General features: G+C 49.5%; 6 protein-coding genes across 6 annotated transcripts; 4 read left to right on the top strand and 2 right to left on the bottom strand.

Annotated features, from left to right (window-relative positions):
- Nucleotides 1–260: 260 nt before the first annotated feature.
- Nucleotides 261–2,092, top strand: FMAN_09161 (putative heat shock protein HSP70 (regulator protein involved in pleiotropic drug resistance); the record flags this gene model as incomplete). The annotated part of the gene is made up of 3 exons (XM_041829970.1): nt 261–396; nt 474–600; nt 664–2,092. The coding sequence occupies 3 exons, from the start codon at nt 261–263 to the stop codon at nt 2,090–2,092; spliced, it is 1,692 nt and encodes a 563-aa protein (XP_041680680.1).
- Nucleotides 2,093–2,380: 288 nt separating this feature from the next.
- Nucleotides 2,381–3,822, bottom strand: FMAN_09160 (uncharacterized protein; the record flags this gene model as incomplete). The annotated part of the gene is made up of 4 exons (XM_041829969.1): nt 2,381–3,006; nt 3,059–3,647; nt 3,708–3,731; nt 3,784–3,822. The coding sequence occupies 4 exons, from the start codon at nt 3,820–3,822 to the stop codon at nt 2,381–2,383; spliced, it is 1,278 nt and encodes a 425-aa protein (XP_041680679.1).
- Nucleotides 3,823–6,509: 2,687 nt separating this feature from the next.
- FMAN_09159 (uncharacterized protein) lies at nt 6,510–6,950 on the top strand (the record flags this gene model as incomplete). The annotated part of the gene is made up of 3 exons (XM_041829968.1): nt 6,510–6,629; nt 6,685–6,794; nt 6,863–6,950. The coding sequence occupies 3 exons, from the start codon at nt 6,510–6,512 to the stop codon at nt 6,948–6,950; spliced, it is 318 nt and encodes a 105-aa protein (XP_041680678.1).
- A 627-nt stretch (nt 6,951–7,577) lies between these two features.
- On the top strand, nt 7,578–10,292 carry FMAN_09158 (uncharacterized protein; the record flags this gene model as incomplete). Its single annotated transcript, XM_041829967.1, has 1 exon — nt 7,578–10,292. The coding sequence occupies one exon, from the start codon at nt 7,578–7,580 to the stop codon at nt 10,290–10,292; it is 2,715 nt and encodes a 904-aa protein (XP_041680677.1).
- A 360-nt stretch (nt 10,293–10,652) lies between these two features.
- Nucleotides 10,653–11,183, top strand: FMAN_09157 (uncharacterized protein; the record flags this gene model as incomplete). Its single annotated transcript, XM_041829966.1, has 2 exons — nt 10,653–10,754; nt 10,809–11,183. 2 exons carry the CDS (start codon nt 10,653–10,655, stop codon nt 11,181–11,183), a joined length of 477 nt encoding a protein of 158 aa, XP_041680676.1.
- A 258-nt stretch (nt 11,184–11,441) lies between these two features.
- Nucleotides 11,442–12,516, bottom strand: FMAN_09156 (uncharacterized protein; the record flags this gene model as incomplete). Its single annotated transcript, XM_041829965.1, has 2 exons — nt 11,442–12,352; nt 12,408–12,516. 2 exons carry the CDS (start codon nt 12,514–12,516, stop codon nt 11,442–11,444), a joined length of 1,020 nt encoding a protein of 339 aa, XP_041680675.1.
- Between the last annotated feature and the right edge of the window lie 455 nt (nt 12,517–12,971).

The raw sequence follows: 12,971 nt of genomic DNA, 5'->3' as shown, positions 1-12,971 counted from the left end.
ACCGATAACGATAACGTGAATACGTACCAGTGGCCGATCAAGAAAAATTGTGGGTGATGCGATTAGCGGGCAGTTTTTTTCCAATCTCTGAGGGAAAAGAAAAGAAACCCCACTAACATCCATCACCAACTCGCACTCGCCCTCCAAAATCTCGACATCTTGGAACCTCTTTGCTTCAACTCAACAGAGGCACAGAGTCTTGACTTTATCTCTCCCCCTTTCCCTATAAGGACTCACACAACTCCCTTCCGACGTACCTAATGAGTGACAACGCTGGAGCCAAGGGCCCTGAGCCTGGCGATCGAGTTGCCATTGGTATTACCTTTGGTAACTCCAACAGTTCCATTGCCTATACTGTTGACGACAAGGCCGAGGTTATTGCCAACGAGGATGGAGGTATGTTCTAGATCGACTTGAATTGTGCCCCGTGGTAGTGTCACTAGGTCGCTTGCTAACCGTTCGCTGCTTGATAGACCGACAAATTCCCACCGTTCTGTCTTACGTTGACGGCGATGAGTACTACGGCGGACAGGCCAAGAACTTCCTCGTTCGCAACCCCGATAACACCATCGCCAACTTCCGGGACTTCCTCGGCCAAGAGTACGCGACCTTTCCGCCGCAGCCCCAATTCTGGAACTAATGACACTGACAAGATGCCTTCAGATTCAAGTCCATCGACCCTACCCACTCTCACGCTTCCGCCCACCCCAAGGATGTTTCCGGCACCGTTGCTTTTTCTGTCAAGGACAAGAGCGAGGAAGAGACTTCGACTGTTTCTGTTTCAGAGGCCACTACTCGATACCTGCGACGCCTTGTGGGTTCTGCTTCCGACTACCTTGGCAAGAAGGTCACCTCCGCCGTTGTTACCGTCCCCACAAACTTCACCGAGAAGCAGCGAGAGGCTCTGATCAAGGCCGCCAACGACGCCGACATCGAGATCCTTCAGCTTATTTCTGACCCTGTCGCCGCTGTTCTGGCTTACGATGCCCGTCCTGAGGCCAAGATCGAGGATAAGATCATTGTTGTTGCCGACCTTGGTGGCACTCGCTCAGATGTTGCCGTTGTCGCTTCGCGAGGTGGTCTTTACACGATCCTCGCCACTGCTCACGATTACGAGTTTGCTGGTGTTCATTTGGACAATGCTCTTATGGATCACTTTGCTAAGGAATTCCAAAAGAAGCACAGCATTGACCCCCGAAACAACACTCGCAGTCTTGCGAAGCTTCGACTTGAGTCCGAGGCTACCAAGCGAGCTCTGAGCCTGGGCAGCAACGCTCAGTTCAGCGTCGAGAGCTTGGCGGATGGCTTCGATTTCTCTGTTACTATCAACAGGATACGATACGAGATGGTTGCCCGCAAGGTATTCGAGGGCTTCAACCGACTCATCGAGGGTGTTGTCAAGAAGGCCGGCCTCGATGTTCTTGACATTGACGAGGTTATTCTGTCAGGAGGTACTGCCCACACCCCTCGTATCGCTAACAATCTCCGTGGTATCTTCCCTGAGACTACCGAGATTCAAGCTCCCGCCACGAGCGTGTCCGCCATCAACCCTTCTGAGCTCCTTGCTCGTGGTGCTGCCCTCCAGGCCTCTTTGATCCAGGAGTACGAGGCCGCCGATATCGAGCAGTCCACTCACCCTGCTGTCACCACTGTGAAGCACATCTCCAATGCTATTGGTGTTATCACCGTGGGTGCTGACGGCGAGGATGTCTTCACCCCCATCATTGCCCCTGAGACCGCCGCCCCTGCCCGTCGCACCATCCATATTCCCGCTCCTAAGGAAGGTGGCGATGTTCTTATCAAGATTGTTGAGGGTAACACCCACATCAAGGTCACCAAGCCTGAGCCTAAGGCTAAGGAAGAGAATGGAGACAAGGATGAGGACGACTCCGATTTTGATGACTCTGATGAAGAGGAAGAGGAGACCCGGGAGAAAATCTGGAAGATCGGCAACCCTCTTGCCGAGGCCGCCATCAAGGGTGTCAAGGCCGGCGGCAAGGTCGAAGTCACGATCAATGTTCTAGCCGATCTAGGTGTTACGGTTACAGCCCGGGAAGTTGGCGGTAAGGGTGGTGTGCGAGGAAACATCTAAGTCTAGAAGTGCTGGACTCAAAAGCAGGAACTTTGATTGAAAAGCCGCAATGATTTTATGAGTGGGTTTATAAGGGGGGTTGGCATGCAAAAAGCACGGGATTATTGGTAGATTCTAGAAGACACAATAGAGGGTTGTCAGGGATGAATTGAATAAAGACTTAACATTTAAAAGATTCATGTCGAATCATTTCGGTGGAGGCCCTTCAGGAAACATCGTTAAATAGGTACTCCAGCCGCCTTTTGGAGACCGTCAAGAAGCTCAGTTTCGACGTCTAAATTAGGCCCTTTACATTACCTGGTTCCCATCACCTGGTAATCGCCAAGCAATGAGGTCGTTTCGCATATCATCCTCTCTAACCTCGCGGGTTCCCTTGTAACTCACTTCACGCATTGGGTCGCTATCAAGTGTCATAGTAGACGTCATGCTCGCCATACTACGCGCGTGGTCGAGGTGGTGCTCATGGATGCGTACACCTTTGCGTCGGTTCGATGGAGTAACTGTAACTGTCGAGAAGCTCTTATCACTCGAGTTACTTGGTGTGCGGCGATGTGAGGAGCCAGCTGGGCCGTTGTTCTGGTGGTTGTGCGAAGGCGAGGCAGTTCTGTTTGAGTGGTGGTGATGATGGTGATGAGGGTGAAGGAGGTTGTGAGTTATACGGCGAGTATCGCGGGCTCGGATAGTATCACGTGGACCCATATCGTCGTCGTCGTCTTCTCCATCAGTGACAGGCGAAGCATTGTGAGGTTTGGTTTTCCAGCCGTTACCTCCGTTGAAAATGTCCTCGATGACTTCTTCGGCAGAGTGCTCATTCGGTTGCCGACTCCACGAAGCAGCGAGAACGCTTCGGTACAGGTCTTGGAGCTCAGCGGCGTCGCGAGGCTTAGACAAGTTGGGGACCGCGGCAGCTATTGCTATATGTTGTCAGCGGCAGGAAATGATATGGAACGAATCAGTTCAACTTACGCCCGGCGTCGTCCTCTATTGCCTCGCTCATGATGCCTCCAATACCTCCAAAGACGGGAGCCGTTTTCAGAGGGGGAGCTACGTAACTCCGTTCTCCGTCGACTTGGAGCATGAGGATACTGATCTTCAGCGTACTGTTGACTTTGCTGTCTTGCATGAGATATCTTCTCACGATGCCATCCTCGACGACATCTGAATCACGGCGCGGCCGTGATGTACCACCCCTCGTCGGGCTGACACCCATACTGTTGCTACGCATGCGACCAGGCGATGTGACATCCTTGACGAAGGCCTCGCTCTCTTCCACGTACTCGCTCAGGTTGAGGCGAACAATACCAAGGGTGACCTTCTCTGTCAAGCCAAATTCCTGTATAACCTCAAACTCCATGGGACATTCGGTAAGGTTGTTATTGCGGTCTATCGATATGCGGATAGAGGGCACCGCGGTGACAAAGCCCCATTCAACTCTGTGGTTGGCGATTGGGCATTTCTGCGTGCGCCCGCGATGCTCCGCGGTCATTGAGTGAGAGAGGTGCCATTTGACAAAAGCCTGACCAGAAACGAGCGGCACGTTGTTAAGGTCGTAAATCTAGGAAGCATAAGTCAAGGTTTCCCCATAGTGTGGCTGGATGTAGATTGATGGATGTACCTTGAGATGAAGGTCGAATTTTGGCTGGAGTACGAGTTAGCTTGATTTCGTGTTGAAGATTGAGATTAATCCTTACCTTCCGGGCCTTGCCAACTTCAGGTTTGAGAAAGCCCATGTTAGCAATGATTGTCAGGATATCCCTCTGTCAATGATTCGTAATGCTCAAATCACGACTATGTGAATAAGTATATAGCGAGCTCGCTTGAGCGTAACTGTGACGGTATCTAATCTTACGACAGACTTCCGTAATGAGACTGCAGTGAGTGAAAGAGTGCTGGTTACAATATCGCCAAAGTTAAGATGCCAGAGAATATATATAGAAATAACTCGTGTGATGCACCGGAAATGCGAACCTTGTGGGGATGCGGCTTACTTAAAGAGGCCATCCCCCTCTGGATTTACCTCTGCTTAGGTTGTTTGGCGTGGACTTTGACTTTGGATTTGGGTTTGGCTCTGGTCTGCCAGACAATTCCAACTAAGGATACGGCGGTCCCCTATGGCGCTGTAGCTGGTGGAACGGTTGCGACCGTTTGAACGTGGAGGAACTGAAACTGGCCGTAGTCAGCGATGATAAGATAAGCCCGCGATCGAAAGGTGATGATCCCAACGTAAATGATGAGGATATCGTCATATGCAATTCCAGGGATCAGATCCCATGATGGTTGAACGACGCCCCCTGTGACTTGACGCCACGAGAGATGTAACAAGCAAAGCCACAGGAGGCTGGTAGCCATCCTGATAATCAACGAGTACCTACCTTTCTCTACGGGCATCAATCAAGGGAGGGCATGTTAATTCAAATTAATGGCACAGATACACATTTTTTATATAGGAGATATCATATTCCCAAGTCCTTTACTAAGTACATTCTGACTTTTACACTCTTGCTCACTCCTGGAGCTGGTAATATTCTCGTTGATGAGTTCCTACACTTTGTCTTCAGCTCCCTCGCTCTAAAAAGAAAGAAGAAGAAGAACCGCCTGCGAGACATTCCTGCAAGGCTCAAACCCGACCCGGCCAGCTGGATCGCCACCGAATCATATGTTTCACTCAGAGAGGGAGAAATAGGGTGTTGTAACAGACGGTCCTAAGATGAGACCAAGAAACGATTTGAAAGAAGACTCTAGCAGCTCCTTGACAAAGTGGCTGCCCTAGGGCGTTATCCTAAATTCAGCAAATAATATCCTAAACTCAGCAAAGTTATCCTAAACTCAGCAAAAGTCATCCTAAACTTAACAAAAGTTATCCTAAACTTATACTAAGTTACCTAAATCTTCTTATTAACTTTTCACGAAATGGGCAACTTTTCCATGGGCGCGGTAATTGGACTTCAACCTAAACAGCAGGCGCCTGATTTCTCACTGCGTTCAAACAAGCTTGTGGCACGGTGAGGACCAAAAAATGACTGCCAGTCCTTGCGGACCAATGCCTCGGGACATTTCGCCATAGGCATGAGAAACAATGATTCTGGCATTCTAGCGGCTTCATCGAGGACAATAAAGTTGTACTCAAGCCCAGTGTGGTTTTTGATCTGACCAAAGGTAACCGGTGTACAGCAAAGGACGGAGGTTAAACTGGCGGCGCGGATGAGGAGTTCGCGGGCATGCTGCTCATTGTCAACACGATTGAGGATGAATGTCTCAGGGTCTGTGATCTTCTGACAGTACGCATCGAGGTAATTGTTCCCCTCAGCAGGATTCTCACGCGCAAGCCTCTTGGCATATTCAGAAAGCGTAGTCTGACCCCGGCAAGCTGATGACTCGTTTATCCTGAATCTGATGGTTGATGTAGTTTGCCAGACATCTATCCTGCCAAGTCGTATTGTGACTTATTTTCCGTGCTGATCAGGTCGGGTCCCTAACTGATTGAGAGAATATATTATTTATCTCTTTCTTTAGAGGCATGCCAAAAGCATAGTATCGCTTGATCGCTTTTTAGACATTCGGACTTGGGCATCACTGCAAAGCTGATTCTCTGTGACAAGCTATGCGGCTCTGGGGATGATGGCAGCGCCTATAGCCTCCTCCTCCTACTGATTACTTAGGGGCTCGGTTTCCCAAGCTTCAGGGAGTTTGTGGGGGACTCTTTGCTGAGTTTAGTTCATTTTCTTGTTAGCATCCTCTTCTACATAATGTCTTTAGTTTTCTTGCTTCCCAAGGATTGGTGAGAAGCCCTGCTGAATACGACTTAGTTTCTCAAAACCCATGTTCGATTTTGAGCTGAGAGTGTAAGCGATCCTGGCAAGGCGAAATAGTCTGAAACAGAAAATGAACAGGGGGGGTAGTTCAACCGCCGTCGAGAGAAGAGACAAAACCTGTTCTATGTCTAGGTAAGGACCGAGAAACGAGAATGGACTATTGCAAATGGAACTCTGAGCATCACGTAACTATCCTCAACCTTTGAAGTAAATTCAAAGCAAAAGTCTAGGCTAACGGCATGATGAAAGTCTTCCATGATTGTGATGATTGTGATGATGTGCCTTAATGCCTTAGCCGCCTGGCTTGTGTAACCATACAGCCCCAATAGTTCCCCCTCCTCACGGGAGAAGAGATGACAAAGGAGACAACTTGTACTATTATGCACAATCTTCTCTCTCAATTCTCAAACACCCATTTCCCGATCTGTCCTTCGGCTCCCTGCCGCATTGCAGGTTGCATCGCTTCCTTGCGATGGCGTTCTCAAAAGAAGCAATATACAACAATTATGAGACTTTGGAGTCCGAGGCTTCGGTAAGATCCCCCCCATCGATCACCTCTCACCATGAACCTTTAGCATATTTCACAACAATGTGATCGAATAAAAATGAGAGGTCAGACATGTATTCTGGAAGCGGTCCTGCAAAAGGGGGACGATCGCCGTCGGTTCCTGATCTTTTTCTTTGTCAAAATCATTCACTCACCGAGAATGTGTGACTATTTCTTTGTATGAGCTCCCTCACTTACAGTGAAGGAAGCCTCTTGCTAACCGCTAATGCCAGGTCGAGTTTCGGTGCCAACATCATGCTTGGATTGTTCGAAAGTGGTGCCCAAAATACGAAAGATCACAACGGCCATGCACGCCTAATGTTGTTGATCCCCCAGAATTTTGGTATGCTCTCTTATCACATCGATCTGTGTTAGATGCGTTGAGACACTAATAAGCTGATCGGGTTCTAGGGGCCATAAGGTGTGTTCCAAATGCCAACCTCCAGGACAATTGGCAGAAGCAGTGAGGAGACATTACAGTGTTACGGGATGGAGCTAGGATAGACGATTCAGAAAGCTCGGTGGGCTCATCATCACGTTCTGGTCAAAAATCATTTTCTCGTCGGGACTTGGCAACCAAGTACCTAGACTCAATTATCTGGTCGTCTCAGATTGGCAACGTCTAGCACGATTATCTGGCGAATGGCGCAAACTTGACAGCTTATTATACCCTTACTAGAGGCGTTTATATGTTATTTCGATGTTATTGTTTGGGAATTGAATATTGAAAACGTATTGCTGATTTGATTAACCAACTTGCCGCATTTGTGAAAGCCCATGTTCGATATGCTCATCTCATATTCATATAGGTACATAGCTTAGTAGCCAGATCTGAAGAACTGTCCTAGCTTGGGGAATAAAATCGCATTGTGACACGGGAACCTCTTTGTTCAAGGCTAAAGTAATAAAGAGAGAAACAAATTGACTGACTCGCCCTTCTAATAAATCAAGCTTTCCTACCTATTCACATGTCATGATGGCGGTTCTGAAATAATGACTCCCATTCAGGGTCCGTCAAAGCTTATCGATAAGCTTTTATTTTCTTTCCATCGCGTTTCGACGTTGACATTCAAGGTGACCAAGAACTCACAAATTTGATATCTCCACAACAAATCAATCCCTCATCATGGCTCCGGGATCTTCTACCGGAGCCCAATCTGGGCCGGACAGCAGAAAGCGAAAGGCTGACACACCGGCATCGAATGGCCGTAGGGAGAAGCGCTCCGTGGTTCATTCTGCGCGCAGCATCCCTGCGCAGCCCGCCGAAGCTGCACTCAAAGATGGCGAACTTGATCTCCAGGCTTTTGTGGCAGCCCACGAGTTCGAGATTCGCGCTCTTGAACAAAGCATGGCCACATCGAAAGCTGTTGCTAGCAGTCGCGCCTTTCAGAAGGTACCCAGAGGCTTACGCCGCCGCACAGCGAGTCACAACCCCAAACGGGTACCGCGCCGACTAAGAAAACGTGCCCTTAAAGAGATGAAAGACGACAACACTCCGGTTGTCGAAGCCAGAAGGAGGAAACCCAGAACAACGCGAGCGAAGATAAGATCCGAAACAGCACGAAAATTAGGAATATTGGCAGCGAGGAAACGCAAGGCTAGTCTAGCGAGGGCGAAGCATGACGGAGATGTCAGTAAAGACGATGCATTAGCTGTAACGGGAAGACCACCGAGACCGAAACTTCGACGAAACGAACTCAACCAACCTCCAAAGCCAAAGTCCAAGTTCCGCAAGCGTCAACTGAACAAAACATGGTTACCGACACACTCATGGCATGCGAAAAGAGCACGCATGACTGATCCGTTGGAACCTTTATGGCGGTTCGCTATCCCATTGACACCGAACGAAAAGATATACCGACCTACACATCGAGCTCAAGGCGAAAGAGGGGCAGTTGTATGGGAGATGAGCTACATGAGCACAATTGGCCTTTACGGCAAACGCGCTGGCATAGAACGTGTGTTGAAGCGGATAGGGGTTGTTCAGGATTCATGTTGGAACGACAAGGGAAAGAAATGGAGGATCGGAACCCGCTCATGGACCGGTGTTCTAACTCGGGCAATTCATACGGGACAGCAGAATCAAGCCAACCGAAAGATGATCGGGCCATGCACCATCTTATGGAACCCCGAACCACCGACACAAGAAGACAACCAGGAGCTTAAACAAGAATCGAGGCAGGTTTTCTTGAGGATCCACCCATCAGCCTTCCTCGAGCTGTTTAACGAGTTACTGTCTTTAATAAAGCAGGAAACCCCTCGGCTTTACATCGAAGATCTCCGATTTGAGATTGGAAGCTTAGACTTGACAGGCCCGGGATCTACAGAAGCTCTGCTAGCTATATTGCGCACTTGCCCCGTAAAGGACAAGACGAAAATAGATCATACTGAGCTTTTTCAAGGGCTGACCGGTTTGACCAATGCAGCCACTCTCCCTGCTGGCGCGGTGTTGGGGTTCTCGGTGCAGGATCCCCGTCTTCAATACCCTCCAAGGCGCCTGGAGGTTCCCGAAGACCCAGAGTCACAACTTCTACTCCTCGAAAGGATAGCGTCGTGGTCGGCCGAGGAGAATTTGAATCTTTATGCCTTATTCGATCGCGACACTCGCCATGCCGCGTCCTGCTTCCCTTCACAGAAACAAATCGATAGACGAAGAGCGAAAAATGCTCCCGGAACCACCTTGAAACTCACAGCAGATGATGCCCCAATCCCGATCATCCTTTTGGCTTCCCGCACGGATAGAGGCACACAGAAACAAGGTACATGGACTCTGCTTGCACCATGGAAATGTATACAGCATCTCTGGTACTGCTTGGTGCATTATCCCCTTTCTTCAGGGGGTAACCCACGATTCGCAGGTTTGAACGAGATCCGCCAGGTCGCCTTCGAACGAGGCCAGGCTTGGTTCCCTGGGGATTTTCCCGGAACCAAGGCTGGTGCTGCATGGGAGCTCGAGGAGCGTCGAAAAAGAAGAGCGGCTTGGGAGAAGCGGCCAAAGAGCAAGAGAACCGCATGGGAATCGCTTGATCTGGGCGGTGGGAGAAAGGGTGAGATTGGTGATGGCTTCGCTAGCGACTTTGAGCTATTGTTCGACACAGGAGATTCACAAACTAGCGAAGAGAACCATACTGAGGGCGCGATGGACGTGGACCAGGACGAAAATCCAGCTTCAACACAAGTATCGAGGCAACAAGAGCCACGCATTTACCAGCTACGTCAAATCACGAAAGATGTTTTTAACCAAGCCGTCACTTCTCCATCTTCCCCCTCAACAACACCGACAAACGCTCTTCTTGGCGTCCGTATATCTCTAATCTCTAGGGGCGTTGTCACATCCTGTGCTCGCATCTACCGCCTCCCATCTCGTCCTACCACAGCTCCACAGTCCTCTGAAGCCGAAGTCCCTGCCACTATTCCCCCCGTTTCATTATCTTCACCTTACTCGCTTCCCTACGACCTTCGGTCCCAATGGCTTTCTCAAGCTAGGCCGTCTCTGTCTACAAAGAACAAAACATCCAGAACCTCGACGCCCCGCGACTTGGAATTTTTGAAGCGTCAACTTGCCGCTGAACTCATCTCTAAACCTGCGCCCTACCCTTTCACGCCGGCTAATGAATCCGACATGAACGGCCATCCTCTTGTTCCTAATGCCGAAGATCTCGTTGGCTTCGTCACCACCGGATCATTTAGTCTGAGCGAGGGTCACGGGATGGCCATGGGTTCGATCGCGATAGACAAGATTTTAGACGATGTCAAGGAAAACGCAAAGGAAGGACGATATTGTATCATTAGAAACGCGGGCGAGAGCGTCGGGTGGCTTGCAAAATGGGAGGCTATCTGAATATGTTACGACATAAACATCAAACGGCGTACTGACTCAGTATTTGTATTCTTGTTTTCGGATATCATGACCGTGGTTGGCTAGGCATGCATGCATTTATACCCATGCCTAAACTTGATACGAGGCATTAGTGTACCAGCCATGAGAATAATGACGCCAGGAGTTTTGAATTTCAAAATGTTCATTAAACAGGGAAGCGAAAGGCGCCATTGACATGCTTGCCGCGGGCAAAGCCCTTCGATGAGGGGTCACGCTCTTCAACACTATACAATATAACGCTCAAGCCTCTTCCATATCTCAGTGCTTTTAATTTCAATACTTCGGTCTTATTGCCACTATCACTCGTACAAGAAGAACCCCATGGCTTCAGAAGAATACCCTACAAGCGTCTCTGGCGGATGTCTCTGTGGCTCGGTTCGCTACAGGCTGAGATTTCCATCTGGCCATGACTGGAAGAGAAGCGTTCGTCTCATTTCCCGTTTCTTAAATTTCACTGAACTAACCATCTCTTGGCAGTGCTCAACTTGCCAATGCTCCCAGTGCCGTAAGAATGGTGGCTCCCTCATTGCATGGCTTCATTCAGTCCCTGCTTCCAGCGTAGAGTTCACCTCTCAGACGACGCTATCGCGGTACCGCGCCTCACCGGAAGCAGCACGGGGCTTCTGTTCCAGTTGCGGCAGCTGGCTCTTCTGGCGCAATGAAAAGTCGGAAAAGATTAGCATGTCTGTTGGGACGTTTGACAAAGACGACCTGAAAATTTGGGGCCGGCAGTTATCCTATTCGGAGGTCCATCTTTGGTCCGAGGATGCGATCGAGGGTATCACGGATCATTTGCCCGGTGAGAAATGGAAGTATGATGATCAAGGAGAGGGGGCTGAGAGGAAAGCATGAGGGGCACCATAAGCACGGTGTTTTCGTGAATATATATTTCATCGTGTGTTCATTTTAGAATAGTATAGCCAGAAATGGCACCACGAGTCGTACTGGTAGTGGCAGTGGTATCGTCGAGTATTCCTCTGAAAATGACTCTTTTCCAACGCCTGGTCAACAGCATAACCACTGTTTTTGACAGTATCTGCGCCATAGATTCCGTGGAAACGCCGCATATAAACAGAAAACAAATCGAAAGCCCAATAATCCAAAACGTTTTTAGTCCTCTTCACTAATCTCACTTTCGTCCCCATCGGGGCTTTCTTGCTGGCTGTTCTCCAGGTTTTCGAACGCGTCCTCGAGTTCTTTGGCGAGGTCGACTTCTAGTCCTTCCTCTCCTTCCTCTTCCCCGTCGACATCCATAGGATCGGGTCCAGCCTCGTATTGGCTACGGTTGTTGACAGGGCTGGGCAGCTTGAACTCAAAATCCGGATCATCATCTTCCTCGCCGTCGGCATCATCACCTTCAGACTCGCGCTGATCCATGAATTCGTCAAAGCGGCGCACAGACGGGAAAGCAGGTGAGAAGTCAGTCCTACACGCTGTGTTGGTGTCGGCGCCAGGATACTCGACAAGAAGACCACCATCGTCATCATCCTCATCCTCGTCCTCTTCTTCGGGGGCTGGTGTGCGCTTCTTGGGTTCCACAGGTTTTGATTGTCCATTAGATTGAGGTACTGGTAGTGAGAGCTCAATATTCTTAGGGGGCTGCTTCTTCTCGGGCTTGCGCTTGATATCTCTCTTCTGTGTAGTGGATTTGACGCGTGCTTTGGCATTGGATTTGTCGGAGGCACTCTTTTCAACCTTTGTGTTTGTTTTCGATACGCCGTTTGATGCACTGTCGATGTGAGGATATTGTCGACGGAGACTGTCAGCATCGGTGTTACCAGGCAGTCGGGTGACGTTCATGTTGAAAGTAGAGTCGACAAGATCGAGGATAAAGGCCTCGCGGCTGGGGTCGAAGTAAAGAACATATTGACCACTATCCTTATTTCTTGTCCCTGTAAACGCATACTTTGCGTCGTTGTCGGTATAGGTGAGGTCGTAGGATGCCGTCTTTCCGGGGATAGAGGGTTTTATGCGAGCTAAGTTGGGGGCTGAGTCTGACGAGAGTGTCGGCTTGTGATTGTCTAGGAGTATGTGAGTATCATGATACATCGAGCTTGGAGGCTAAGAAAAACTTACACTTAATACCGGTGAAGATCTCGTTGGATGTCTTGCCTAAGAGAGCATCGCCGAGGATGACGGGATAGTTGCCCGTCTTTGTCGGATCGATTAGGCCAGCCGCTGCCATAGTTTGATGCGCGACAGGGCGTGTAGCAAGGCGCGAGAGATTGAGGGTATAACACTAGTATTGGAAGTGGATGGTACAGCAATATGATATATTTGCGTTGAAGGATGTCCACAACGTTCCTGTTTTGAGTTGTTCGAGGTTCAAGTTGACGCGCGGGTTGAGGAGAGGGAAGTCCGGAGGAGGGTCTGGAGTCTAGAACCCGAGAAGATGGGGCCGAGTGGACGGGTTCAAAGTGGGGAGACACCAGGCAGGGGGAGTAGGCCAAGTACCTAGGGTGGGTAATAAGAGGAGCAAGTGGAATAACGTTCGTATTTATTGTCAACGTCAAGGAGAAAACTACGATAGATACTGTCCATGCCTAATCAGAGGTAAAGCAGGAAATCACAAAGGCAGAGGCGGATATTTCATGCTTTCAGGCCATTGAATCACCTGTTTTGCTCTTGGATGCTTTGATC

The sequence above is a fragment of the Fusarium mangiferae genome, assembly GCF_900044065.1.
Source record: "Fusarium mangiferae strain MRC7560 genome assembly, contig: FMAN_scaffold004, whole genome shotgun sequence".
In the NCBI taxonomy this organism is placed as follows: domain Eukaryota; kingdom Fungi; phylum Ascomycota; class Sordariomycetes; order Hypocreales; family Nectriaceae; genus Fusarium; species Fusarium mangiferae.
Note: the sequence above shows the minus strand (reverse complement) of the source record. Positions and strands in the feature narration are given on the sequence as shown.